The following is a 26,603-nucleotide window of genomic DNA, read 5'->3' as shown; positions in this document are numbered from 1 at the left end:
TGCATCCACCCCGTCAGATAGCTGGCGTCGTATAAGTAGGCGCACACAAGCATCTATCTCTACATGTTCACATACATTGTAGAGTATGTACAGCTTTGGGAGTGAGTGATGTGCAGGGGTTATGGCTGACCTGTAGATTTGAAGACATTTGTAGTTCCTTGGTGGTCGCCTCGTCGAGGAGGTTGAGGCATTCTCCGAAGAAGCTGGCGAGTTTTTGGACGCTGAGAAGAACGACGAGTTCGGCTGAAGAGTGGACGAGCATGCGGACATCTGGTTTTTCAAGCGTCCGGAAGAGCTGCGTGTCGATTCGCATGTACGCCCCAGGGCTCCAGCCTTTAACGATGTCGTCTCTTCTCTTGCGCAAATCGAAAGCGTTTTTCGCCTTCCGGACGCCCAGGCCGAGCTGAAAGGTCGAGGCGAGCGACAGATGTTTCGACTTGTCAGCGACGGCCCTCCCAACCTCCACAGGGCCGCGTCCTTGCGATCCCACATCTTCCTCGCGTGTCTCCCCTCCAAAAAACAGAGAGGAGAAGAACGACGGAGACCCCCGAGCTTCTGGGTCTTTTTCAGAAGACGCGCTGTCGACCTCGAGAGCCTCCTGCTCTCGGTCAGGGTCGCCGCGGAAGTCGGGGACCTTGGCCTCCCGCCCCGCCCCGCCTCGGAAGACCGCGTTGACAAAGTTCACGAGGACGTTGTCTTTCTTCTTCACTTGAACTCGTGAGGCCGCGGGCTGCAGCAGCATCACCGGCGAGATCTCCGGAGGAATGTAGGGGCTCTCGAGATCGCGTCCTGTCGTTAAGATCGACGTCGGATAGAGTTCAACATCCATCGAGATCGACTGGTCGCCCGTCTTCGACGCTTGCAAATGGTAGTGGATGCAACTCGTCTCGAGCGCCAGCACGCGCTGCCCGGTTCGCGGAGCAGGCACCGCGACTCCCTGGCCCTCAAAAGTCAGCAGAAGCTGTGTATCGAATACGACGACGTCCAGGAGAAAGTCTTTGCTCACAGACTGGTCCCGAACGTCTTGGATCCGCGCCACGCTCACACCGTTCTGCCTGAAGGCAAAGCCAGAAAAAACAGATCTGGGCACCCATAAAGAGCGCGATGCAATCCAGTGATCTACAGGCATTCGCGCTACGCTTCTCTCCTCGAGATGCCCACTGAGAAACGTCAATTCCAGGTGACACATACACGACTAGACACTCAAAGTCGAGCTTTCGTTTCAGACTGAAATTTCGTTCACGATGTTGTCGAAACAACTACACACTTTGTATTCCTGATACTGCGTTGAGTCGACTAAAAGACGAGAAGAAAAGCACCGATATCCATTTTACACGTTTTGTGGTCGAAAAGAGAGATCGGGGCCAGGCGAAAAAGCAAGTGCACAGGGTAGACAGGACGGTGTGCAAAGTGAAATGACTACCATGAATCAAAGTGGACCGAGAAACGCAAACACATCAAATTTAAAGAGACAATGGAAAAGGCGGGATGGCGTGCCTTGATCTTGGCGAGCTCGTGTTTTCTGAAGGCTGCATGCGCCGGCTCAAGGGTCCCCGAGTTTCCACAAACGATCACAGACCACGTAGTGTGAGTACCACTCCAGTTACGAGATGACATCAACCAATCGGGGTGCGAGCCCACTCTGAAAGCAGGCATCGTCCGCGTTCCTTTCCTTCCGGGGGCCCACGCCGAGCCAGAAGGTCGAGGCGACGGACAGACGTTTCGGCGGAGCAGAGGCCGACTGTCCCTAGTGGAGTCCTCAGTTTCAGCAAAACAGTAGTTTGTCTGGAAAAAAGGCATCCGAGATCTAAACAAGGCGTCTCACTCGTGATGCATAGTCCTAAGAACGTAGATCTAGACAGGCGTCTTTGTTCCGAATATAACGCGAGGAACACTTTTACCTGAGCAGTCCCTCAAAGAACTGTCGACTGGCTTGAGCAACTTCTTCCGGATCGCCTACGAGGCTCTCCCGAGCGTCTTTGGCGCCGGAGCCAGTCGCGGCGTAGCGGCCGAAGGTGATGAAGTTCCAGAGGCGCATGAGCGGGCCCCGGGGTCTGCTGCGGATGCCCATTTTCTCTCTGAGAGTTTTCAGGCGATGGAAGGCCTTCGCGCGGAGAATGAAGATCGTTTGGAGCGAGTGCGTAGCCTCGAAGTGTTTGCAGAACGCCGCGATCTCCTCTGAGGATCTGAGGACGCGGGCCGGGTCGTAGGTAGTCTCCTCTCCGTCGGTCTGCCCTTGTGTCTCTTCAGGTCCGGTGGCCTTGCCCAGGTCGTCGGGAGTCTGAGTGGCCTCCGACACACTGTCGCGCTGCTTGGGGCCTTGCGTCGCGCTAGCTGGGCCCTCGTCGCCGGCGTCGAGGTCGGGGTCTTCGAGGGAGTCTACCGTTGCATGCAGCAGCTTGAGGGGCCAGGCCTTCAGGTACAGTTCCTGGTCGTGGAGCGAGGCCCGCGGCTTCTCGAAGGAGCCCAAAATGCCGCCCTGCCAGAGGCTGTAGAGAGTGAAGTAGTACTCTAGCCACTTCCACAAATTTAGCGCCTGGACCTCCGAAACAGTGATCTTCAAGTCCACGAAGGTGACGAACAACGCACAGGAAGGCAGCGCCTCCGTCCGTTCTTCCGGCAAGCGTCGTCGTTCGCCCCAGGCGCTCCAGCACCGAACTACAGGCCCGCCCTTGGGCACCGTCGGCACGAGGGACAGATACAGCTTTGCCTGGCCCTCCAAGACTGCTGGGTCGACGATGTACTCGTGGCGAATGTCCCACAGACTCAGGATGAAGGCTCGGAAACCGTCGGTCTTGTCTGCATTCAGGGTCAACGCCTTCGTCTCTGGCTTCTTCTCCTCCCTGCTCTGACCCTCGTCATCTTCCTCCGCTTCGGTGCTGGCTTCGCTCTCCTTCTCGGCCGCCTCCGACACCCGTTTGCATCCACGCCCAACCTCGCTCTCCCCGCTATCTCTTGTTTCCTCTTCTCCCGAGAGTGCATCGGCGAACTCAGCCTCGTCCTCCGCGTCGCTCCCGGCTCCCCCTCGCTCGCCAAGCCGCTTCGTCGGGTCCGGTTCGTCCTCGGCGTCTCCGACTGCATACGGGACCTTCTTAGAAAACGCAGAGTCGGCAGACGGACTTGTAACCGCGTTTCCGCCAACCTTCGAAGTCTTCGCGTCCCCACAGCCACCATCGGAAGCCGCGCCCGGACTCAATCCGCCGAAAGCCGTGACGAGGGTCCCTACTTTCATGATTTTCCGCGTCGCGAATCTCCGGAGACCCCGCACAATCGACCTTCTGCTCTGCTGAGGACCAGGCTCCTCGGTCTCGCCTGCACCCGCCCCAGGAACGGAGACACTGTGTGCTCTCCGGTCCCGGGCCTCGCGCTGGGCGCCGGGCCTCTGCCTGTCGACTGTCCTCACCTGACAGGCTCCCGACGGCAGACGAGGTTGCACGAGACGCGGGGATGTGGAAAACAACGCGTTGCTGACCGAGACACTTCGGTCTGCTGCAAAGGAGACAGCCGGCTTGCTTGGGAGTCCACAGATCTTCTGCTCTTTCTTTCCTGGAAAGGTGAACTCTTGCGCTACAGCGGCGTCGACCCCATGCGCGTCTCCAGAGCCAGACGGAAGGGACGAGACCGCGTCGTAGTACACGACACTGTTATCGTCTTCTTCTCTGTCTCTTCGAGGGGAGACACGGGAGACAGCACCCGACGCAGAAGCGTCGCCAGAAGGCGCACCCGTTCCAGCCCCAGCCTTCGGGCCACCCGGCTCGTCTGTTTCGCTCGGGAACGCCCACAGATCGTCGGGGACAGAAGGTCCGTGGATCTCCGGGCCCGGGGACTGGCTAGTCCCCAAAGTCTGTGGGGTAGAAGACAGGGTCAGAAAGGGCGGAGACGAGTGTAAAAGAAACGAAGAAGTGAACTTTGCGCGTTGACTCGCAGTCCCTAGCTCCAGAGGCCGACGCGACTCAAGCGAATCAGAAGAGGAGAGAGGAGACGAAGCCGTCGACTGCGGCAGGGACTCGGTAAACCGCGAAACGGAAGAAGACGGTGAAGATGGCCCCGAACTTGAGAGCGGAGAGAGAGAAGGAGGCGAATGCCGCGTCAGGGAAGAAGACGCGAAGATGCGAGGCGCAGAGCCGTTTTCGGCGTCTTTATCCCTTTCCTCGGGAACGTCCGAACTCGAACTGTCTCTCTCCTCTAGAGCGCCGAAAGAGACTCGCGCCGTGACGGCCTTCTTTCCCCTCTGCCGCGGCACGCCCGAGGTCGCCTGTCGGGCGTTTCTCGCGTCGCTCGCGTCCTGAAACACAGAGCTGATAATCGAGGAAGAAGAAGCGGCGCGTCTGTCCGCTTCCACCGGATTCTCCGGCGATTTTTCGCTCACGCGGGGCTTTCGCAGCGACCCGCCAGGCCCCCCGAGAAACGATGTTTGCTCGTACTCGTCGTTTCCGGTGAGAGAGATTGGCCAAGCTGGAGGCGTCTCCCCGTTCGAGAACCATCCGCTTTCGTCTCTCTGGCTAGACGCAGCTCTCGACCCGCGGGGGGCCCGCGAAGTCGCGTCTCCGCCCTGTGAGAGTCCAGGCCCTGCGTTCGAGGCCTCGGCCTCCTGAGTATTCTTCGGGAGGAAGTTCGGCCGGGAGCATCCTCGCTCAGCGTCCCCGTCGTCTGCCTTCTGTCGCTTGGTGCCGGTGTGTTGTCCGTCGACGGGGTTGCAAAACTCCGCAATGTACGGCATCCAACTCTCTGTGGGGCTAATGCGCGGCTGCGTCAGCTCGGGACCGCGATCCGGCATGACGACTTCCTCTTCGCGGGTCGTGTGCGACCGGCAGTTCATGCATGCGCCGAGTCCGTAGATCCCGCCGCGTCTCCCTTCGGGACCCGTCCGGGACGCAGGCGTCGACGAGGGGGGGAGCGACGACGCCGGCGGGCCTGCTGATCCCGCGGGCACGCGCTGAGCACCTTCTTCCGCGAGGGGCGCGCCCGCGAGGGGCCCGCCGCCCCCACTTTGCTCGGGCCCTGCCGCCGGGCCGTTCCGCCCAGGGACGACGGCCTGGGGTGGGGCGTAGGCGACAGAGAACCTGGGGAGCGCAGGACCTCGCGGTGGCACGTCCTGTCTTGGAGAAGCCGGCAGCGCCTCTCGCTCGCCCAAAGTGTCGGAGGAGAGTGAGCCCTTGGAACCATGGAGAGTTGGCGCGCAGCACAACGATGGACCAGAACAGCGGCTGCACACAGGCGAAGACGCACTGTTTTCCTCGTCCCTGTCGTCCCACGGCATGAACTTCCTAGGCCGTCCTGGGTGCTCGCGAAGCCGCTGCCCACCGTAGGCCCCACGGGCGAAACCGTCGCCGCGAGATGGGTCTTCGAGGACGCGACTCATCAGCGACTCGTACATGCGCCGGTTGTAGTTGTTGTCGCTTTCTCCCGGGAAGCGCGGAATCCCGTACTGGCCGACATCGAAGAGGTTACTGTCTCCTTCCGCCGAAGAGCGAAGAGACTGAAGGCGAATACGGGATGCGGACGAGAGCCTCGAGGCCTTCCGGGGACGCCGAGCTCCTCTCTTGTCGTCCGGGTCGCTGCCAGAGGAGGCGAAGGACGCCCGGTTCGTGCCCGCGTCCACAGAGGTTCCACGTCTCCGTTTCGCGGTGTCCGTCGCTCTCGCGGGTGTGTGGGGTCGAGAGAAGGGCCATTCAGGGTCAGCGATGGCGTCGATGTAAAAGCCGAAACCGTCCACGGAGATCATCTTGAAGAGCATGTTTTCCTGGAGAGAACCGGAGGGGGTGCAGAAGCCAGGCTCGGAAGTGTCTGCGCCCTTCGGCGCGGAGTGGAGAAGCGCGTGCTTCACGCAGAAGCCGATCGAGAAGGGTCGGCTCTTCCGACTGTGGAAGTCTTCAATTCGAACGTGCACATTTCTGACGGAAGCGCGGATGTTGGACGCAAGCGTGAGGAGCATGGACCAGGTGAGGCCGCTCTCGATGGCCGAGAACATCGACTGGAACTCGCTGTGCTGGAGAGACGCTTCTTTCTGGTTCAAGTACACGCTCTTGAAGGACTCTGCATCCCACTCGTCCGCGGGATGCGTCCCGAGAACAACCAAGATATCGTCGACCTCCACATCCAGCGGGCTCGTCATGAGAGAGAAGAGCGGGACCTCGACGCGGATCCGACCGATGTAGCTGAAGAGAAGCTTTACGGGCATAGACAGCGAGTCAAAGGCCGCCTGTTTCAGCTGGAGGTGCCGCAGATCCACCTTCCCGGACAGAAGGTCCGAGAAGTCCAGCTGGCTGCTGTCCAGGCCCACCACGAACTCGCTCGCTGCATTGTTGATGAGGTCCACGACGGCCGATGCCAGCATCGTGCTGACAGGGGCAGAGAGACAGGTCGAGAGAGGCGATGAGAGAACTCGCAGCCGAAAGGATTCACGGTTCACAGTCTGAGACGCCGGCCGCCGCCAAGGCAAAGACGAGCGGCCCAGACGAGGCCGAGACACATCTAGAAACCAGAGGGTGAGCAGATGAAGAGGAAAGAAGCAAACGGTTAAGAAGGCGAGTGGTCGTCACTCGAACTCGGAGACAAAGACCGGGAAAGTCAGCGCGGATGCAGGCAACGAACAGGGCCACCAGCGAGAGACCCGGGAACCGGGAGGAGCTGCAGAGGCGAGACATAGACCAATGAGGGAATCACGAGCCTCATTTACTTTTAAAACCTGCCGACTTGGCGACCCGTTTGTCGGCGGACAGAAAAGAAAACAAGAAAACCAGAGAATACACGTGCCACGCCACAGAGAGTGCCCACAGGAAAGGCTTCCCAACACATAGAGGTAGGGAGGAGACACGGGGGCATTGGGGCCCGCTCCCTTCCACCGGGGGAAAATAGAGAGAAGAAATTTAACAAGGCTGGGAAGGGGCTAAAATACGGAGAGACAAGTGACTGAGAGACGATAAATAACGGAGAGGTCTTCCCTAAGAACAGCAGAGCTATCATCCAGGGGCGCCGTTTCGGTGGCCGACTGAACACAGAAACACCACTTGAGACGCTAGATACCTTTACTTTCCAGTCCGCTTGATGGGTTTAGATCGCGAGGCGTCATGGATACGACGGGGAGTTGATTTTCACAGGACGACATCAAGACAAGCCCCTGGGGACGGCGAAGAGGCGGACGGCTAAAGCAGGGATCGAGAAAGCCCATTCCTTCGTGGAAAATGTGAGGTCAGAAAATGCCTCCCAGGAAGGCATTTTTGCCGTTCATCCCAGATGTCTTATTGAAAATTTGTTCTTGTGAGAGCAAACGCGAAACGTGGTCTGAAACAGACAAGAGCTTGTTCAGCGATCCGAAGCAGCCGTGCTGCTGTGCTGCACGCTTGCGGTGACACTCAGAAACAGCCAAGAAGCGAGGGAAACCAACAGCGACTGTAAACGAGTGAAACCATCCATACGGAGGAATACGCACATCCGCAAACTAACAGGCTCTTCAACAGAAAAAAAATCAGTTGGCAAAGAAGACAGCAACAACGTTACGTAGGTCTGAGTGGCATATACACGCGGCGGTCGGAGGCAACTTTTCACGGAAAACAACGGGGAGGTTTTTGAAGGAACTGAACAGCGAACGGGGAAGCCGTTCGTAACATGAGAAAAAGCCGAAAAGAAAGACACGGAAAGGTAACGGCTGTATACCCTGCCTGCCGCCCCGCCTTTTTACCAGTTCGGACGACGCTGGTGGGACAGACGGGAGGAGGGTAAAGCAGCGAACAGCGCCGAGAGCTAGCGGCCAGCGAGAGTCCCTCACAGACTCACAGCAAACACTTGACCCTTCTTCAGCATACCAGAGCATCGATGCCTGTGACAACTTGACACATTTGCTACTTCGATACACTCCGGAACGACACGGCAAATTGTACACACTGGCTTGTTTGCTGGCGAGTGTCCACACATCAGGCTCGGCTTGAATAACATGTTCAGGGAGTTCTGAAATGGCGAGTCTCCAGCCTAAGCTCACGATTCTGGTTGCATTGTTCACTCGATTGTGACTTTGTTGGACAGATGTCCGATTCACATGATGACCACTAGGTTTTTTCAGGGTGCGTATTGTGTTCGTTGGAAAAGCCGCAGACCGATGTTGAGGGCTTGGGGCAGCCTTTGTGGAAGCCTGGCAACAGAGTAGGACCTTACTGCACATTTCTTGCGAAATTGCCGTCAAGCTTGATGCTAATGAGTTCCGATGACAAAGCCTTGGAGAGGTGGCACACACAGGCTCTGGCTGTGATTTGGAATAGCGTGATCGTCTCAGATATCTTCGGGATTGACTAAATCTTGTTGATACGCTCGATGATCGCGAGATGTGCTAGTTCGATACAATACAAACAGGTTAGGCGTCGTAGATCAGTCTTCCCTTCGGGAATGTAGCCCGTATCTGCACACGGAGCAACTTTTGGCTGAGACATGTGCTCTGAGGGAAAGAAAACGAGAGGACTTGTATAGCGGTCCATCAGGTGGAAAGGTTATCTTACCGGAGGCGCTAACAGGGCTGTGCTAACTCGGGAATGACAGGAACGAGCATCTAAAAGGTGGCTAGTTCGATCTCGGATAGGACCGCCTTCCTCAACTGTCTCTAAGCCATTACACGGGTCGAGGGTTCACCTCGTATTTGCGGACGACAACAAGATCAGCGCACACTGAAATGGAGGTGGACTCCAAAGTGATTCCATGTGTGGATGAATGCGTGATGAGCGTGAGAGCTGGTCAAAATCTTTTGTGTGTTGACATTGCCTACTAGAAAGACCAAGCCAGCCCAGATAGCCAAAGTGTGTCGACTTACTTCTTGATAGAGTCTGAAAACGAAAGAAGCGTGTGACAACACGTGAAAGAATTTCTCAAACGTAACACCTATTCTATGCATATGGAATCTCGCGCACGCAAGTTGGGCAAGAAATTGAACGTGAAGATGGTCGGCTACCACAACAGATGCATATGTGAACAGCCGCTGCAATGATACGACTAGAAAAGGGTTCTATATGTAAGTTTCGGTGCTTTCACACACCAGCTGTTGCCCCCGAAAACTAGCGGAGAGAGAAACGGCATCGTCAACCAAAAAATCTCAGAACGGGGAAGCATGCCTCGAACTCACACGCCGACGATAAGTGACTGTAGTCCTCCCCTAAAGAAAACCTCCGCTTCATTTATTTCTCGTCAGCTTCCCGTCAAAACAATGGATATCCCTCGAAGTGCGTGCACGCGGAATGTGCACTTCCCCTCTGTGCGCTTATGTGATGGCAGGTCCCCCACAGTGTGTGTGTTCACATCTGAGAGTCTCCAGTTGAGTCTCCATTGCGATCTGCGGAATCCGAAGGTGCCACGATCAGTTTGCGCCTTCCCTCGACCAATAGCAGACAGTCACAAATAACCTGTTTCAGTGTCCTGACAGCCTTGCAGAGGTCCATTAACGACTAAAAGGGTAAAATCCAGACTGCCTCGGCATTTTTGCGGGGTATAAGAGAAAAACGGAAGAGGGGGGAGTCGTCATCTCTTCCTAAAATTCGAGGGTTTATCGGAGAGTTACACTTGCTGTGCGTTCTTCTACTGTCTTGATGAAAACGCACATTCTGCGCTTGGTTTCTCGCTCCAAGTAGCTATGTGCCGAACCACACGGTGGCTCCTGTTGAACAGAAACGGACTACCTGCTGCAGAGGCGGATGCTAAAGTGATACCCAGCAGAAAACTGGTGTGTTCGCTAGCAACCAAGCGATGTATTATGTAGCACGACAGAACCGCAAGGGCCGTACTCTTGGAGAGACCGAGGGACGAAGCTGCCAAACTTGTTGTGACTACCTCGTTCGCCCCGGAACACTGTTTTTGCTGTAAACGAATTTCTCTCGAATCTTCAAAACGTTTCAGTTTCCGCGCAGTCGAAGTCGGTTTCTCGGAGATTCCGCTTTGCTTCTGCAAATCACCGTGACTGAGCGTCAGGGGCCCGGTTCTGGATCCCTCAACATACCGCGGACAAAAGATCAAACTTCCTTTCAGACTTGTGAAGACGAGCGCGTCAACGAAGCGGAAAAAAACCTCATGCATCACGCGGGAACGCCCCTCACTGGAAGCAAACTTGTTTGCGGGCCACTCACGAGGCCGAGGGAAGCTCGCTTCGCCTGCTCTTCCTCCGATGACATGGAATGGAATAGCGACTTTGAATACGAGAAGCACGTGACCAGCTCATGCAAGCATGCGCACAAATCAGACACGCCGATGCACAAAAAGAAGCCTACAACCAACTGTCTAGCATGCCAGAGGGGCACTGCTGCCAGCGCGATATCTTGCTTTTGCGGCCACCAAAACGCACGGCATAGAGTCAAAAGCAGTCGAAATACAAAAAAATTTACATGCCGGAGACCGCAATGTTTGTTCCCTTCCCCAATCGCGTGATCTCCAAGACAGTCAACTGGCATCGAAGATCCCACCAACTGACACTCTCTGTTACATGCACCTGGACGCTCCACTCCTGCGGAATGCATGCATGCGCCTCCAAACAAAGGCAAGGCTTTCTGAGCACCTGAGTTCTTTCCGTACCAGGATTCCGCGGTGACCCGCTCAGCCCCATTTTCTTCGTTGGACAGCAAAAAACACGAAGCAGCCATCACGCTTCATCGGCCATGCTTTTACCGACAACCACTACCCCGTGTGACGCTCCCTCTGAATCACATCACTGAACAGACGCATCCGCCGTTCCGCCAGAAACACCGATCTAACCACTTTCGCGCAAGAGCCTGTGAGCGCGTGCTGACGGTGCATGCATCACCGTTTTGTCTCCTATGTTGACAGTCCTACCTACAGCCCCAAACTGCCTCTCTGCACACGCTTCGGCACTAGAAAGTATCCAGGAGGCCTTAAAACAACCACATACACGCTATACCACGTCTGCAAGAGGCATCTCCACGCCACTCGTTGATACTTCGCCACCCAGTGTCAAGTCTCCTAACAGGCGTCCTATGTAGGTGAGCTCCGTGCACGTGCAAGCAAGCGCCCCTTTGAACCCGAAACAATCTGTGACAACCGTCCCCGTCGCGAACAGCAGCGCTGAATCTGCAGCTGTGCCTAGTCTCTCTGTCCCGCCGCAGCTAGCCAGCAATGTGGACTTGATATCCACATTTTCCACCACATTTCCCTTTCGCAACGATCCCTATGCGCGCTCAGTGGAACCTCAAATGCAAATAACAGAATTCCCATTCCTTTTAGCCCTGGGAGGACCATGTCATGAGCTCGTGTTCCTGCATGCACAGCCCAGCACCCTGCGGACCCCCCCAGCCCTCTGCCACCAAAAACGGCTCTCGCGATTTTACAACCTTTGCTGACAGGGTCGTCCGCACTCTGCGAGCGCATCGGGTCTGCCTTCAACTGTCGCTACATTCAAACTTCCCCGTCAGAGGGTTTCTGCTTATGTTTCGAGCATTCCCGTCCACGTGGCCGTCTGAGTCACCGAGAAAGCTGTCTTGTTCCGTCTGTCTTCCCTCGCCAGTTCGCTCGAGCCTCCAGGCTTCGAGCTCTGAAGGAGCCGAGAAATGGAGCAACGCGGAGGTGGCAATCTGCCTTCCGGACCTGTCTTTGCCGTCCACTCGTCTTCGGTGAAGCCTTTCCTCGCTCACCCGAGACGACTGCGCCCTCTGGTTCTTACCTGTCTCATGCACGCGCAGAGTCCTCTTGTCCACGTCTAAAAGTGTCTCGTCTCCGCACACTTATCACCCCCTAATTTCCACAGCCATATCGACGACCCAAATCTCTCTGCGACTATTGACACAGCGACAGACAGCCGCGGGGTCCAACCCACTTCTGCCCCTCTCGCCGTTCACTGAGCCTGCTCCACTGCCTTCGGATACTGCTGGATCCCCACAGCTCCGCCCTTTGCGACCTGGTCCGGCTCTGTTGTCCCAGTCGCACCGTCTGCGGCTGCGTCTGCAGGCGGCGTCTGGCCGCCGAAGCCCGACAGGGCCCCCAAGTGGACGAGAGCGTCGAGGAGAAGCACCTGGACCTCCGGCTCCATTTCGTTTGGCAACCGGTTTTTCCGGATGCACTGGGCAAACAGTTTCAGGTACGGAGCCAGAACCATAGTTGCGGCCTGGGGGTCTGTGGCGGGGTCGGTGCTCAGCTCCTTCGCGTCGTTCGCCCCGGCGTCGCCGGGCTTCCCGCCTGGTCCCTTCTCGTCGCCCTCCGTCTTCACTGACTCCTTTGGCCCGGCTTTCTCGACCTTCGGATTCGACAGCACAGAGGCGCACAGCTGGCGGTGGGCGTGGACCGCCTTGGTCCACTCGTCTAGGCGCGCAGCGAGGTAGTTGAAAATCTCCGACTCCAGCGAGCAGCTGCAGAGGAGCCCCGGGATACACACCTCCTGCAAGTTCCTCAACACGTGAGAGACGGCGTTCCGCATCACGCCGACAGCCTCCACGCTGCTGCCTTCCTCCCCGACGCTCCCGCCGTTTTCCTCGCTCTCCTCTTCCTTCTTCGCGCCATCGTCCCGAACTCCTTCTCGCCTTCGCCTCGACTGCTGCTCCCGTTGCTGCTGCAGAAGAAGTTGCGAGGGCGGCGGGCCCGCGAGGGCCGCGGCCGCCGCAGCTGTCGCCGCCTGGGGCACGCCGCCAGGTGGAAGGAAGAAGCCGTCGGAGGACGAAGGCAGGAAGCCCTCAGAAGGCGCGCAAAGTCCGAACCCCTCTGGAGGCACACTGACTTGCGAAACTGGAAGAAGCGACTTTTCTGGTCCCGACAGTTTTTTTGAGGCGTCACCTGGCGACGGTGTGCACGGAGGCATCGAGTGAGGAAGCGACGGCACCGCGGGGGACGTCGGGGGACAAGGGTACGACGTGGAAGAGGAGAGGGAAGTCGGCGGAGACGGGAAGAAGGCGAGAGAAGACCCAGAGGCTCCAGCCGCGCCGGGGTTCCCCACGGGGCGTGACACAGTGTCGGGCGCAGCTGCCTGGGGCGACGGCCAGGTCCCCACTTTCGGATCGAACAGCTGGGACACGAAAGGCGTCGACGTGTCTCCTGTCTCCTCGCCGGTTCGAGGACACCGCGGGCTTCCATCCGGGAGAAGCAGCCAGTTGGCAGGGCAGTCCCGAGTGGAGGGAACCTCGCTGCTGCCCGGGACAGACGAGGGCTCCGGAGGCTTCACAAATCCCAGAGTCGATGGCAGACTCGCCGCCGACGCTGCGGGAGTCTGCGACAAAACGCCTGATTCGGGCACCGGTTCACCCATGCCCGTGCGGACTAGGTCCCCACATCCGGCAGGCAGACTGCTGCGGGCATCAGGGGGTTCCAAGAACGCCCCCGACCCCGACGCAGTCGCAGACAGACCTACGGAACCGCCGACCATCGACGATGCCGAGTTACCTGCCCCCGAGAGGCCTGCCGAAGCCGCCCCCTGAGGCGTCCCCAGAGACCCACCCGGTGCCGCCTGCGGGGTCGGCCCCAGACCCGTGGGGAACTGTGACAGCGGAGACACCACGCCTGCAGGGCCTCCGCTTGGCGCCTGCAAGAAGAGAGGACTCTGAGACGCCAGATGAGGGGACGAGAGCGGGTTACTGTAGCCAGAAAGAGAAGAGGCACTTGCGCTCGGTGTCTCGGGAGGCATCTTCTGCCCCCCCACACAGGGGATGTTCACCTGCATGAAAGGTGACGAGAGACCAGATGGGTCGCACGCGCCGAACCCCGTGCCCGTTGCTGAGACCATCAGATGTCTCAAATTCTGTTGATGCGGGCCTGAGGAATTCGGCGGCGAACTGGGATTCGACGAACACGTCGACGCCGAGAAACTTGGGCTCGCTGCACGACGAGTTTCCGCCTGCATGCACGCAAAATGAAAAAAGCCAACGCACCTGCACCTCCTTAAGCACGCAAACGGACTCTGGAGTATAGCGATGCCCCGCCTTCCTTCAAACACCATACTACACTCACACCACACAAAGCCACACCAGCTACGAGCCTGGCGACTCTACAATGGAGCCACCTACAGCAGGCTTTTCCTCGCTTGCCTTTCTCCAAGTGAAGTAACCCCCGCTCTGTTTTCCGAAGTCCCAAAACAGAAGCATCGAAATGGAGCCTTTCTCGAGTTCATCCCTCACCTGCAGAGCCGGATTCGCTCCCGTCGGGGTGGGTGCCGTGTTGATGGCATGGACGGGGTCCAAGGCGGGGACGGCTGGACCTGGGGCGACGCCACCGGCGTTGTCTCTGGTGCCTTTCGCGCCAGGGGCTTTGTGTCGGAGATGGAGCATTTGCTGCTGTTCGCTTTCCACCCGGAGTTTTTCTCTGCGGCGGTTGCGCCACTCGATGGCCATCTCGCGCGCAACGCGGAAGCCGTACTTGCGAATGGTGAACATCTTGAGGATCTCTCGGCCGTCGGCCATGCGCGAGAGGCGCGTCCCGTGGGCCGTGGCGCCCTCGCCCTTGTCGCTCCCCGCCCCCCGGGCACCCCCCTTGAGCAACAGGCCGCTGCCCTGCGGGAAGGGCGTGACTACCCAGGCTTTCAGTTCCTCGCTCCACTCTACCTGCTCTTCCTTCGGGAGCTGCGCAACTCTCTCCAGGTAGTCCACGCGGCACCCGCCGCCCCCTCCACTGGAGCTTGTCGCCGTCGTGCCGTTCGGAGACGGGGGAGGGAAGGTCGCAGACGCAGGCGCGCCCCCGAGGGCCGGGTCAAAGTTTCCGGGCCTCGGGGCCCCCGCCGGAAACCCCACGCCCCTGGGCCCCGTCGCCGGGTAGTAGTTCGGCTGGCCGCTCGGGTACGCGCCGGGGACGCCCGGTGCCATCACGCCCTGGCTGGGCGCGAGAAAGGGGGGCGCAGCAGGGACCGCGCAACCCAGGCCTCGGTCCTGCGACAAGAGCAACTGGCACCCATGCGCATGCATCCCGTCCATCTGCCCACAATTGCACACGGGACGGGCCACACACTCAGCCGCATGCGGCGCGCCTCCACTCGTCTGCAGGCCCGTGTTCATCCCGCCGGCGAAAGCGTCCAGTCCCACAGCCGCCAGTCCCGGCGACGCACGGACGTTGCTCAGGCCCTCGCCCTTCTCCGCACCGTCCTTGGACTCCACACTGCCCGGAGGCGCGGGGGTCCCCGGACTCGCTGGCCCCGTCCCACAGTTCACAGCGAGAACAAGGCCCGCCGTCAACTGTCTCCGGCGCTGCTGCATGGCCATCGCTGCTTGACGCCGCGTGAGGAGGGCAAGTTCGTGGGCGCGCTGGAACCCATGCTTGTTCACCGTAAAGTACCGGATCACTCGGCGGCCGCCTTCATGCCAGAAAGCCCTCCAGATCATTCGCGCGCTGTCGTAGTAGACTCCGGGGACCTTAAGCATTTCGCGAGCCTTCTCGGCGAGGGCAACAGGATCCAGAGCGCCCCCCGGCCGTTTGCCGTCCTCGTCGCGTGCTGGCGAGGCGCCCTCGGCCGTGGGCGGGTCGCTGACGGGCTGAGGGCCTCCTGGCCCCGCCGTGAGGGAGCCTTCATCCTTCACGAGCATCTCACATGGTGTCGCTTGAATTTCCGGGGTGCCTGGCACCTCCAGCCCTGCCGGCGCGGCAGGCGCGGGCCCCTCCTTCGCATCTTCGGCTTTGACCGGGGCCGTCACGGGAGCCTGTTGGCTCGGGACTGGACTGTCGCCTGGCTTTTCACTCGAGAAGGCTTTGGAGCCCAACTCCGCGGGATCTAGCTTCGGCGTCGCCACGAGAGTGCCACCAGGCGGATGCGCCGGGCCGCGGCCGCTCGCGGCCGAGGGTAGACGAATCTTCTTTCTCTCAACGGCCCGTTCCTTTGTGACTTTCGCAAGTTGCAAAGCGTGGCGGTGCCCGAACTTGGCCGCGGAAAAGTATCGAAACTTGCGTTTTCCACTTGTGGCACAGACCCAAGACGCCCGCCAGCAGTTCTGCTGCGGATCGAACCAAATGCCACTGTACTTCTTCGGCAGTGCGTTGCTCGGAATCGACTCTGCGGTGTCTGCGCCGGGGGTCTCGGCCCCCGCGCCGACGTCTGCGCCCGAAGGACTCGCGACGGGAAGCCCCGCCGCGGCCGGCGAGCTGCCCCGATTCACCGTCCCCGCGGTCGGGAGGGGAGATTGAAGGGACGGCTGCGCATGCACGGATCCCTCCCGCCGCTGTCCCTGGATAGAACTGTGCGGCACCAGGGCCGGTGGCGCCGCGGGGCAGCCTGGGCTCCCCGGCACGACCCCCAGGCTCGGTAGGGCCTGCGCCCCCTCGGGTGCGAAAACCTCGGGGCTTTGCACACTCGAGGGCAACCGAGGAGAGGGATTCAGAGATAGGGAAGACGAAGGCCACGGGCCCGGACATCCTGACGCCTGCGGCGCCACGCCCGCTCCGAACGGGTACACACCGTAGTTGGTCGGGGACTGCATCGAGAAATTCGTGACAGTCCCCACATTCGACGAGGCATCCAAAAAGCTGTGTGACTGTTCAGCGGGAGGCAGGCCTGCGGGGCCGCTCCCGAACAGAGACATCGCGGGCTGCGGTGCTGTTATGAAATTCCCGGGGCTTTCGGGCCCGCTCGCCCCGACCGCGCCCGCGGCTGCCGAAGCGCGCGGGTTGGGGCCCGCAGGACTCAACGCAACGTTAGGCGGGCCTGCCGCGCCCGGAGACACCCCGGGCTGCGGCACTGCGCCGTTCTGGCAGGCCAACGACTGTGGTGGACACGAATTCTGAGCGAAGAAAAGAGCCGCGCGTGCGGCGTCCACTCCCCCAAACGAAGAGAATGCCGGAAACCCCTGGGGGCCACCGAGTCCCCCGATACCCGACAGCTGCGGGAGAAAGCTCCCCTCGTGCGGCGCGCGAGACGCGGCGCCGGGCTGTGACCCGAGTGAGAGATCTGAGGAGAAGGAGGGCATGTGGAGTTGCCCGCGAAACTGCATGCCGGCGCCTCCAGAGTTGAAGGGAGGCAGCAGGCCCGGAAAACACGAAGACTGACACACGGAAACGTTCGAGGCTGAGTGCGCAGGCCCCGTCCCGCCCAGAGCATCCAGTGACCCCACAGACGCGTCCAGGCTGCCGTCTGGGCCCAGCCCCTGGGGGCCCTGCTGGGGGGCGCCCTGGCCCATTTGGAGCCCAGAAGGCGAGGCGGCGCGCCCCTGCGCACCCAGAAGGCTCTGGGCACTGACGCCCAGCTCGAGCAGAGACGACGGAGAGTCCGCCGCGGTAAACAGATTTGCAGGCGAGGGCATGCCGGTCGAGTGAGACGGGAAGAAGTTGCCGACCCCGGAGGCTGCAGAAGGTGAGCTGTCCTGCGAGGCCGTGGAGGAGAGAGACAGAGAAAAGAACGGGCCCGACGCCTTCGCCGGGGTCACCACAGGAGACGACTGAGACGGCACAGAGCCGGCACACGCAGCGGCTGCCATCCTGGCGGTCGCGCCCGAAGCGAGGCAAGCAGGCGCCCCGCGAACGGGACCTCGCAAAGACCCAGAGTCCGCAGAGAAAAGAAGCTCGGAAACGCCTGAGAAAGGGAGAGCAAAAACCCATGTAACAGGTATGCGCTGAAGAAACGGCGATGCAGGAGAAAGACGACTGAAAAACGGGGGAAGACGCGTACCCACGAGAGAAGACAGACGCATACACATACCAGCATCCAGGCAGTTCATGTTCCCTAACACCGCTACGCATGCCCCGCGTGCAGATCGACGACCAGCGAGACGGAAACACCGAACTTTATTCGCTGAGAACCGTTTCCTCGGAATGTTTTTTTCTCTCTTGCCTTACCCGAAGCGCTGTGCCGAGCGCCCGGAAGAACCGCACGTGAAGACCTGGATCGAAGTCGAGGTCGACGGCGTAGAGAGCACCTCGGAACGTCGAAAGCTTTGTCTCCGTTGCTTGCGCGCTGGGGCTTGTTTTAGACTTCTGTCCGACACGAGTGTTTATTTGGGTTCACTTATTCCCTCAGACCGTAAAAGAAAAGCGTGAGAATCGAGAAACACCGAAATCAACGACGAAGACCAAGGACTGCCACGCCACTGCGAGGCGCAACCGACGGTCGCTCGGGAGACGCCCAAGAGCAGAGGCATCGCGGGAAATGTGCACACGCCCGCATTTACGCGACCCCCAGAGCTCCACACAGAAAAGAGAAACAAACGGCTTGTAAACGAAGAAAAGTAATGAAGGCCTCGGAGTTCTAGAAAGCAGGCATACACCAGAATCGAGGATTTGAGAGACAGAAGGACGCAAGCGGGTATTCAGGGTCTGCAAAGGCGTACGACCTGCCAAGAAAAGACAGTACAGGGGAACTCTGGGAACATCAGACAGAAGAAGACAAGGTGAAGAAACGAAAACGAGAGGATTTCCTGACGCAAAACGCGGAAGCGAAGACACCCGCCGCTCGGAGAACAGGACAGCAGAGAGACCACAGCTCCGTCAGAGAAGGGGTTGCCGAGGCGCGGACGTCGACGGAGAGTTTCTCTCGGGACGCATCTGCATACAATACTTGTTGCAAATCCAGAAATGGACAGCCGGAAAGGAAGAGATTGGCGAAAAGGCGATTTGCATAATCATCTTCCAACCCGGAAAGACCAAAGAGACGAAGTCAGAGAAAGACGGAGCGACGAGTGGAAACTGTGACAGTGACGTCAGTTTGTCCGGAGAGGCGACCGTCTTGTTCAGTGATAAAAGAGAGGTGCGCCGACATGGAAGCGCCGGCGGCGTCTCAGGATTAACTCTCCCAGAGTGTGTAGACGCTTTCTCCGCCGCGGATTTGAGACTGCGAGTTGGACGACTGATTCAGACCTTGAATGTCTTCTTTACGAATTACGGAACGTCGTGTGTAAAAGACGAAACTGTTGCGACATGTCCGCCTTTTCGGAGTCAAAAAACAACTGAATCGACGACCTCACATCTGCTTCACAGTCTCCCGAGAAATGAAACCGTGGATGAAAAACCGAGGATTCGAGAGCCGAGGCACGGGCGCGAGACAGGGGATTCAAACGACGCCTGTCACCAACAAAAACCTGCAGACACAAATAAAGGAAAGGAATACCAGAAGGTACTTACGGAATAAGTCCAAACGAGATTACAACTAAAGGGCACAAGCCGCGGAGCCTGCAGAGAAAAACGCAAAATTTACCTGCCGTGCAGGGAAAGCGGCATCGAACATGCTTGAAGCATTTGAAGAAGGAACGGTGGGCAACGAAAGATTTCGACATGTAAGATGCTGGAAAGGTGCACGGAAGAAGATGTGAAATAGGAATGGAGACACCCATGCCTGAACCCGTCTAAAAAGTCAACGAAGAGTTCGTATTACACGTTAAACGCGTCGACACAAGAAGCCTTTCTAAGTTCCGCCCCTGCCATTCTGAACTTGCGTCCACGATCGATTCCTGGGCGTACCAGAGCAAAAACAATCGAGACACAAGCGGCGAAGGTACGGACCTCCGACACAAGATCAGAGTGCCTGTCTTGAGACGGCGCCTCTCTACACCCTGTCGACCTAAAGCGGAAGCGCTGCTAAGCTGGAGTCGGAGGGTCGTTCCCGCGAATCTCTGGTGAACATGCGCTGCTTGGTTCCTTGGGTTTCTACAGTCACTCTTGGGGAACAGACATTTGGAATCTTCGACATTCTCAAACATTACGAGCACACGGGTTGTGCGATTCAGATTCAGCCTGAACCTTTGAAGGGCAAAAAACTCAAGAAACACGTGACCTCATCTCGCGGGATGCCGCGAGACATTCAGTCAAGGGAACAGACACGCAAAAAGCGGCACACAATCGCATTGAGAAACCGTCGCAGTTATGGCAGAAAGGGCCGGAAAGGTTCTAGAATGCGGGGCGGAGGAGCGCAAGATGCCGTAGAAAACCGATTCGCAGAAACGCGCACACGAAACGAGGTTTTCCCGGCCGCGACCGAACGCAGCAGAATCGAAGATAAGCGTCGAGTCAGCCGCGGGACCACAAACAAATCGTTTGCAAACCAGAAATAGAATCTAGCGAGGCCCCGCGAACAGAAGCTTTTCACGTACCTTTTTTGGGGGACAAGAGCGTCGAGGAAAACCGCGAGCGTCGGTTGCGCAACAGCGAACCGAGTCTTCCGCGAAAGACCTGGGAGAAGAAAGCGGTTTTTTCCGAATATCGTGAAACTTCTTCTGCTTGACACAAAAACACTACCACCCCTCCTCGCAGAAATCCACTCGTCTGGTCGCCACCGACCAGAACATGCGACCGAGAAAGCACCCCCGGATGAAGTCGCGCGTCTCCGTTCCTCCTCGAGCTTTTGCAGCTTTTTTTGCGATACTTCTTCGAGACAACCCACTTACGACAGCACGCCGCAGCTGAACTTCCTTTCCGTGAAAGAAAATCAGACCATCCGCGGTTTTTTCCACACACTTTTACTCTCTCGGCCAAAAACCAGAGTCTGCGCGGTGCAAACACCCCCGCCCCGGAGTACCTAGGAGCGATCGCACGCGTGGTGGCTCTCTTGCGGGAGAGCAGATGCCAGCGAGCGTCTCGCATTTTCAAAATATGCCAACTGATTTGCGCTCCTGCACACAGCGTGAAAAGCGGAGTTTACGACACACGCAGCGCTCTTGTCAGCCAGCGAAAAGAACCAGCGTGCAAGGCTCAGGTGTTTGCATAAAGTTGGCGGGAAAAATGCGGACAAGCGAGGGACGCAGAAAGCTAGAAAGTTAGCGATTGAAAATTCCGAGCGGACAAGTAGTGGCAGTCCAGCCGTAAGATGGTTGAGCGGGAGTGTGGTTTCGGCGTGCCTGCGGAAACACTCGTAAGGACATAGACCACGAAAATGGTTACGTGGCGTTTTTGTAAAGGCGGATAACTCCACGTGCACACCCCACGGACTGAAGGCGGAATGAATGTACAGAAGGGGGATATGCAGGCCGCGCCACAACTGCCGGGAAGAAAGGCGGCACAGAGGGACAAGTAGAAACGAACACGGCGTTGGGAATTGTGCAGTGCAAGATACCAGACGAAGGTAATCATGTGAAGTACGAGATCAGAGTGTTGGTACGTGTCTAGAAAGTAGGCGCAGGATTTCTTGAGATGTTGAGTCCGTCGTTTCTAACAGACACGGCAGAGAAGGGTGTTCACCACTGCTGAAGCATGAGTGGCACCCAGAGATTCTGCGCTCCAGCGAATGTTTTCTCGGGACTGGGGTGCCAGCACGGGACAGACAAGATTTCAGTTGAGAGCAATGAACCAACTTCAAAAGAAATCGCCCGTCAGTTGTTGCGTCGCAGGTGATAGTGGATTCATTGAAACGGCTGGAAACATGATTGCCAGATGACGTTTTCTAGGGCGTAACAGCAAACGGATTTTGCATCGATATCGCTGAAGTAGAATTGAGACTCCGGAGTTTCGCGAGTTCGTCCAGGTTTCCCTGGAACCTGCCGAATGTGTTATTCTTCCCCGTACTCAACCGCTATTCCCATGAATATCCACCACAATGCAACTCTCCCTGAGAATCAAGTGCACGCGATCGCACACAGTCAACGTCCGCACGATCTAAAACGGTAGCAACATTATTGTCTTTTCTCGTACTTTGCGTTACGTTCTCGTTTTCATGCGTTCAGTCTAAATCAGCACCAGCGGAAAGGAGGTGAACGGTTGAAGGGACCTGGATTTCCAGGAGAATGTCAGGACAAAGAGTTAGATTTCAAGTGAAGGGACACAGTTTCCCTTCGATTCACCGGACTTCCGGTTGTAGATACAACAAAACATCAACAAACGGGTGCTCGAAACACCAGGCCCTGAGAATTCATACAATTGCCAAGACGCAGAACGCTGGCGCCCCCTCTATTCTCTAGGCCCGAATATATATATATATATATATATATATATATATGTTGGCCACAAATATATATTTATAAATCAGACACACACGTTGCTCGGTATTCATCGGAAAGATATTTTGTGTGCACAGACCAGCCAAGTTTGCCGTCATGTGAACTTTTCCGGCCGATCTGGTCGTTTGAATGTGGTCAATTTTCTGCTCCTACCTTCGGTGACCGTTCAATTGAGCGAAACGGTTTCAAGAAAGCCTAATAATTCATAAGAGTCCCTGTTACCCCTGTTCTTTAGTGTGCATTCATGCCCACAGCTTTCTTCCACGCTGCGTCCACTACTTCGCTTAGAGTTGGGTGTGTGTGGACCGTAAAGGCGAGGTCTTTCACTGAAATGTCGTTCGTTATGGCCGTTGCACATTCCTGGATCAAGTCACTTGCGTGGATTCCGATCATGTGACAACCGAGAATCTTTCCCGTGTCTTTACGGTACAAAACCTTCAATATACCTTCGCCTTCTCCTTCCGCGATCGCCTTCGTGTTTGCGCGGAAATGGCTCACACTCTTGCCGACCTCAAAGCCATCCTTGGCACCTAGCTCCATCGCCGCTTCTTCAGTGTCGCCTGTGACACAGCACAAAAAACACCCACTCCAGAGGGGGGGCACTAGAAAATACAAGATCGCGCTTTCTCAGGAACTTGCGGACCCAGAAAGTATGTATTCTAATTCCACCTAGTTTCAATACAGAACATAACAATCATACGGCACGCCGGGGATAACCAGCCACAAGTCTGCCACAGTCACGCATCCCCGTGAGTTGCACTTTCGCGGTAATCTACGCCCGTGGTGGAAAGCATGGCACTTTCCTTCAAAATGGACCCAATCTTCTCGACATGCATCGAGTTGGCAATACTTCCCTGACACTGCCTGCCCCGCATATCTGCAATCCTCAGTGCATCTGCCATTTTGGGTTGAACCACGCTCTGTGTCCTGGAGCTTTACCTCCGGTGTACATACACCCAAGTACACCCTCGTCGACGGGTGTAAACCGTCGAAGCATGAAAAACGAACGCCATAAAAAGACAAGAGAGCGGCCACACCGGACCTGGCGTGGAAACAAGCGGTGAGTCCTTCGAATTTACCGTCACATTATTGACTTTACCTATGAAAGCTATTTCAGGCGACGTGAAACACGCCGCGGGAATGTGCTTCACGTTCACAGTTCGCGGCCGACCCGCGATCGTCTCAACTGCCGCAACCGCCTGCGCCGAAGCGGCGTGAGCCAACATCATCTGGCCATTGGCATCTCCGACGCAGTACACTCCCCGGATGACCTCTGGCTTTTCGTCGCCTTCAGGAGCGTGCTTCAGGACGCGCATGCATGCATCTACAGGGATGAAGCCACCGCGCTTGAGAGTGACGCCCAAAGAATCTAACCCTAGACCCTGCATGCACAGCGAGAAAAGCACACAAACACGCACTCATAAGGCTGCTTCTGTTCACCTACCGCGACGTGTACGAGCCTTTGGAAACGGCTTCTGTTGCAAAAGTGATGTCTGCGCAAAACCGGTAATCAAGCAGAACCAAACCTTCCACGGAATTTACAACTTAGGCCCACATGCATGCCATCCACTACGTATAATCAACTCTAGGCGGCACAGTTACAAAAACAACACCCTCCTCACCCTCCCCCAGAAGTCCAACGCGTAGTATGCCCTCCTCAGAAAAAGCACATAAATCATCTTGTCTCAGATGATGACCGCCAGAAGCATGCCGCGACTGCATGTTATCGCAACACACATGGGAACACTGCGAGTGCATCTGTACCTCCGTGTTGGGTCGTCTGCCGGTGGCGATGAGGCACGCGTCTGGGTAGATCTTTCCCTTGCTTTCCTTCGTCTGTGCGTCTGTCAATTGGACCTCAACTGGCGCCTCGCCCTTCGGCCCCAGAGGGCGCACCTGGCTTGCCAGAGTGTTTGTGTACAACTTGACGGGTCGCTCTTTGAACTGCTGGAGAAGGAGACGCTCTGCAAGTTTCGCCACTTCTTTATCCACTCCAGGGAGAAGCCGGGGCCCCGCCTCCACCATCACAACCTCTGAACCGAGTGAGGTGAAGACATCCATGAACTCGAGGCCGATGTACCCACTTCCGACAATGCAGATCTCAGACGGCAACCAGGGGAGAGAGACGCATGTGTCGCTCGTCATCACCTGGTGTTGCGCATCATCGAACGTGACTCCTGTAGAAAAACCACGCAGCAGAGAAGCAAAGAGTTGAGAGAAAAAGCTCATATGAGACCAGTGTTCCATGCGCGTACAAAGTCCAGTCAGGGCGCTGGAAGAAGCAAAGCGCACGAGGAAGTCTGAAGACCTTTTGAAGCAGCAGAAGTGCATGCGAAGAGTCATTCAGTGGCGCCTTCCTTACTCATCTGTTGCACGGAAACATTCCTCACTGCTCCGTATATCCACACAACCAAGAGAAAAGGACAGCGGAGAGACCGGCTCTGCTTGGCGGGTATCGCGAAGCAACAGAGAGGGAAATCTGACCTAGCTCGTGCCTTGACTCTCTTGTGAAACGTGTATTCACACGCCTTTTCTTTCATTCGTATTCCGATCCAACGTCTATTCGGGAAACCAGCAGCTTTCCGTGGCCAGCAAGTGAAGCGCAAATTGTGCTCCCTGCGTTAGGCCTACCACTCGATGGCGGAGAGATCACAACAGTGTAGGTGACAGACGTCTGACACTGAACTGCTCCTCCTTCGTACCTGCTGGGATAAACGGAAGGGATCCGGGGGCAAGGATAACGTTTTTGGTCCGGAGAAAGGGCGGCAGAGAGGCAGGAGACCCCGCAGTTCGCTCTAGAACAACGCGACCCGGTTCTCCATCCATCACGCCTCGCGCGTCGAAGAGGGCAATGCCGTGAGACGCCAGAGAGCTGACCAAGCCGGAACGGACCTGAAAACGTTGAAAGACATGAGAGTGCCTGTGAGGAGTCTCGAAATCGCGCCCCAACGCTAGTCTGCGTCTGCAGGGTTTTCTGGCTGAAAAAAACAGGTCTTCGCTCTCGCCTCCCCTGTGCATCGTACCTGCGGCCTCCCTAGGACACTCACAGGAGATGGAGAGAGTCAGACACCTGCGGCCCTCCACCACTGCCACAGCCGCGACCCGCGACAGATTCCTCTGCATGTAGATGCGTTTCCGTGTACGTACACCTCAACGCGTACGCGAATATTTACACACACCTTGTCCACAACGCCTCTGGCGTGGTTGCCTACGCCGGTGGGGTCCACCTTGATTTCGCCCTCGACCTGAAGGCCCATGGCCGAGAGGTGGTGTTTATTTCGCAGCATCTTCACTCTTCGCGCGGCAGCAAGCAGAGCCTTGCTCGGCACACATCCGCGATTCACGCATGTGCCGCCAGGGTCACCTCCGCTTACGACGGCGGTCTTCAGTCCGAGTGCAGCGGCATGCAGAGCGGCGGCGTGGCCGCCCACTCCCAGGCCAATGATTGTGACGTCGAACGGTTCATCTGAGAAATTTGTAGATGAGGAAGTGGCGAAAAGTCGGGAAACTCCCTCGGACCGCGGCTGGGGACTCGACAGGGACGCGTAGTGCGGCGGGGGTGTAAGTACACCGGGGGACTCTTGCAGGGAGGCCCGGAGGGAGAAGGGTGAAGCTGGAGAGGGCACAAAAGCGACATGTGGCTGAGTTGAGGCAGTCGAGACAGACAGCGGAACTGGAAAAGTCTGCGAGACAACGGCGGACCGCTGCACTGAGAACGCAGCGCTGAGAGTTATGACCCCCGTCGTCAGAATGCACAGAAGGGCCGTCAGCCGGAGACAAGGACCGAAAGTTTCCCCTGCGAAAAGGCCTCGCCATGCAGGCGGCGAAACGCCAAGGAAGCCTCTGCCGACAGCGCGGCCGAGACACAAGGCGAAAAACATCTCGGGGTCACCTTCAGGACAGAACACGTGTGAGTCAAAACCACTCAGTTACCAGGTCCGCCGTATCCGGCTCCACTTTGCGGCGCGTCTGAGACAGAGCCAGCCACCAGGCGATGTGCAAAAGCACCGCTTGTGTACTTTTGGAATGAGACAGACAGACGGGCTAGATCGCAGCCACGAGACGGACATGTATTTGCAGTGAGTGTCTTCCGCTCGTGTCTCCGGCTCTAGGATTGTCTAAAACGGCGCGTGCGCGTGCGACCCCCCTTCGCCGCACGTTCGGACACAAAAAAGCGGAAGAAAACTTCACGAAAGAGCACTTGTGTGTAGGACAACGAGCACGCAAACATTGGGAAAACGCCGATGCACCCGAACCCCGGGTCTGCTGTCCCCGGGACACTACTGTCCGCGGTTCAACAGAGCGCGCGCACACGGCCACACACGACGACTTCTCTCGGTTTTCTCGAGTAGCAAAAAGGCGGAAGATGTGTACAAAATGTGTTGAAAGATCCCTTCTTTGCGGATAAACTAAGACGCAGATACTCAGACAAAAATCGCGAGAAACACACTGCATAAAAGGGCTGCTTCGCGAGACAAAAAGATGACGCGTTTCAGGGAGACGGAGACGGTAGAAACGTCATTAGGGCAGCAGACCGTGTGTGTGAACCACGGGTAAAGAGCGAAAGTGGGCAGAAGCGGATCTGTCTGAGAAGAGAAAAAAGAATTAGTTCTTAAGGCGCCGCGAAAAACACAGTCTCATGCACGTTTGCCGGTCTAAACACGCCTAAAACGAGAGACGGTCCTTCCACGTACACCTGCTTCTCAACAAAGGTAAAGAGCATCAGTGAGTCGGACCGGTTCTGATGCATTTGAAGTAACGAAGAATCTGAAATTGCTGCGCTGATTCCGAATTTCGCTCATC

General features: G+C 57.4%; 5 protein-coding genes across 5 annotated transcripts in view; all 5 read right to left on the bottom strand.

Annotated features, from left to right (window-relative positions):
- Positions 1–6,337, bottom strand: part of TGME49_306020 (hypothetical protein) — a gene marked incomplete at both ends in the record, with an annotated part of 30,173 nt that extends 23,836 nt beyond the window's left edge. Inside the window, 2 exons of the mRNA XM_002370333.1 lie at positions 131–1,055; positions 1,902–6,337. Coding sequence (XP_002370374.1) covers positions 131–1,055; positions 1,902–6,337 — 5,361 coding nt within the window. The remainder of the gene's footprint in view (positions 1–130; positions 1,056–1,901) is intronic.
- Positions 6,338–7,468: 1,131 nt separating this feature from the next.
- Positions 7,469–8,158, bottom strand: TGME49_306010 (hypothetical protein; the record flags this gene model as incomplete). The annotated part of the gene is made up of 1 exon (XM_002370332.1): positions 7,469–8,158. One exon carries the CDS (start codon positions 8,156–8,158, stop codon positions 7,469–7,471), a length of 690 nt encoding a protein of 229 aa, XP_002370373.1.
- A 3,106-nt stretch (positions 8,159–11,264) lies between these two features.
- AP2IX8 (AP2 domain transcription factor AP2IX-8) lies at positions 11,265–17,357 on the bottom strand (the record flags this gene model as incomplete). The annotated part of the gene is made up of 2 exons (XM_002370331.1): positions 11,265–13,801; positions 14,082–17,357. The coding sequence occupies 2 exons, from the start codon at positions 17,355–17,357 to the stop codon at positions 11,816–11,818; spliced, it is 5,262 nt and encodes a 1,753-aa protein (XP_002370372.1). The 3' UTR covers positions 11,265–11,815.
- Positions 17,358–17,385: 28 nt separating this feature from the next.
- Positions 17,386–20,451, bottom strand: TGME49_305990 (hypothetical protein; the record flags this gene model as incomplete). The annotated part of the gene is made up of 3 exons (XM_018782466.1): positions 17,386–17,452; positions 17,716–18,953; positions 19,962–20,451. The coding sequence occupies 2 exons, from the start codon at positions 20,449–20,451 to the stop codon at positions 18,940–18,942; spliced, it is 504 nt and encodes a 167-aa protein (XP_018636156.1). The 3' UTR covers positions 17,386–17,452; positions 17,716–18,939.
- Positions 20,452–20,498: 47 nt separating this feature from the next.
- PDHE3I (pyruvate dehydrogenase complex subunit PDH-E3I) lies at positions 20,499–26,387 on the bottom strand. The gene is made up of 5 exons (XM_018782465.1): positions 24,980–26,387; positions 24,503–24,692; positions 23,565–23,977; positions 22,900–23,182; positions 20,499–22,360 (listed from the first exon to the last, which is right to left on the bottom strand). Exons 1-5 carry the CDS (start codon positions 25,679–25,681, stop codon positions 22,032–22,034), a joined length of 1,917 nt encoding a protein of 638 aa, XP_018636155.1. The 5' UTR covers positions 25,682–26,387; the 3' UTR covers positions 20,499–22,031.
- Between the last annotated feature and the right edge of the window lie 216 nt (positions 26,388–26,603).

This window comes from Toxoplasma gondii, chromosome IX (genome assembly GCF_000006565.2).
Source record: "Toxoplasma gondii ME49 chromosome IX, whole genome shotgun sequence".
Classification (NCBI taxonomy): Eukaryota; Apicomplexa; class Conoidasida; order Eucoccidiorida; family Sarcocystidae; genus Toxoplasma; species Toxoplasma gondii.
This window is presented reverse-complemented; position numbering and strand designations above follow the sequence as displayed.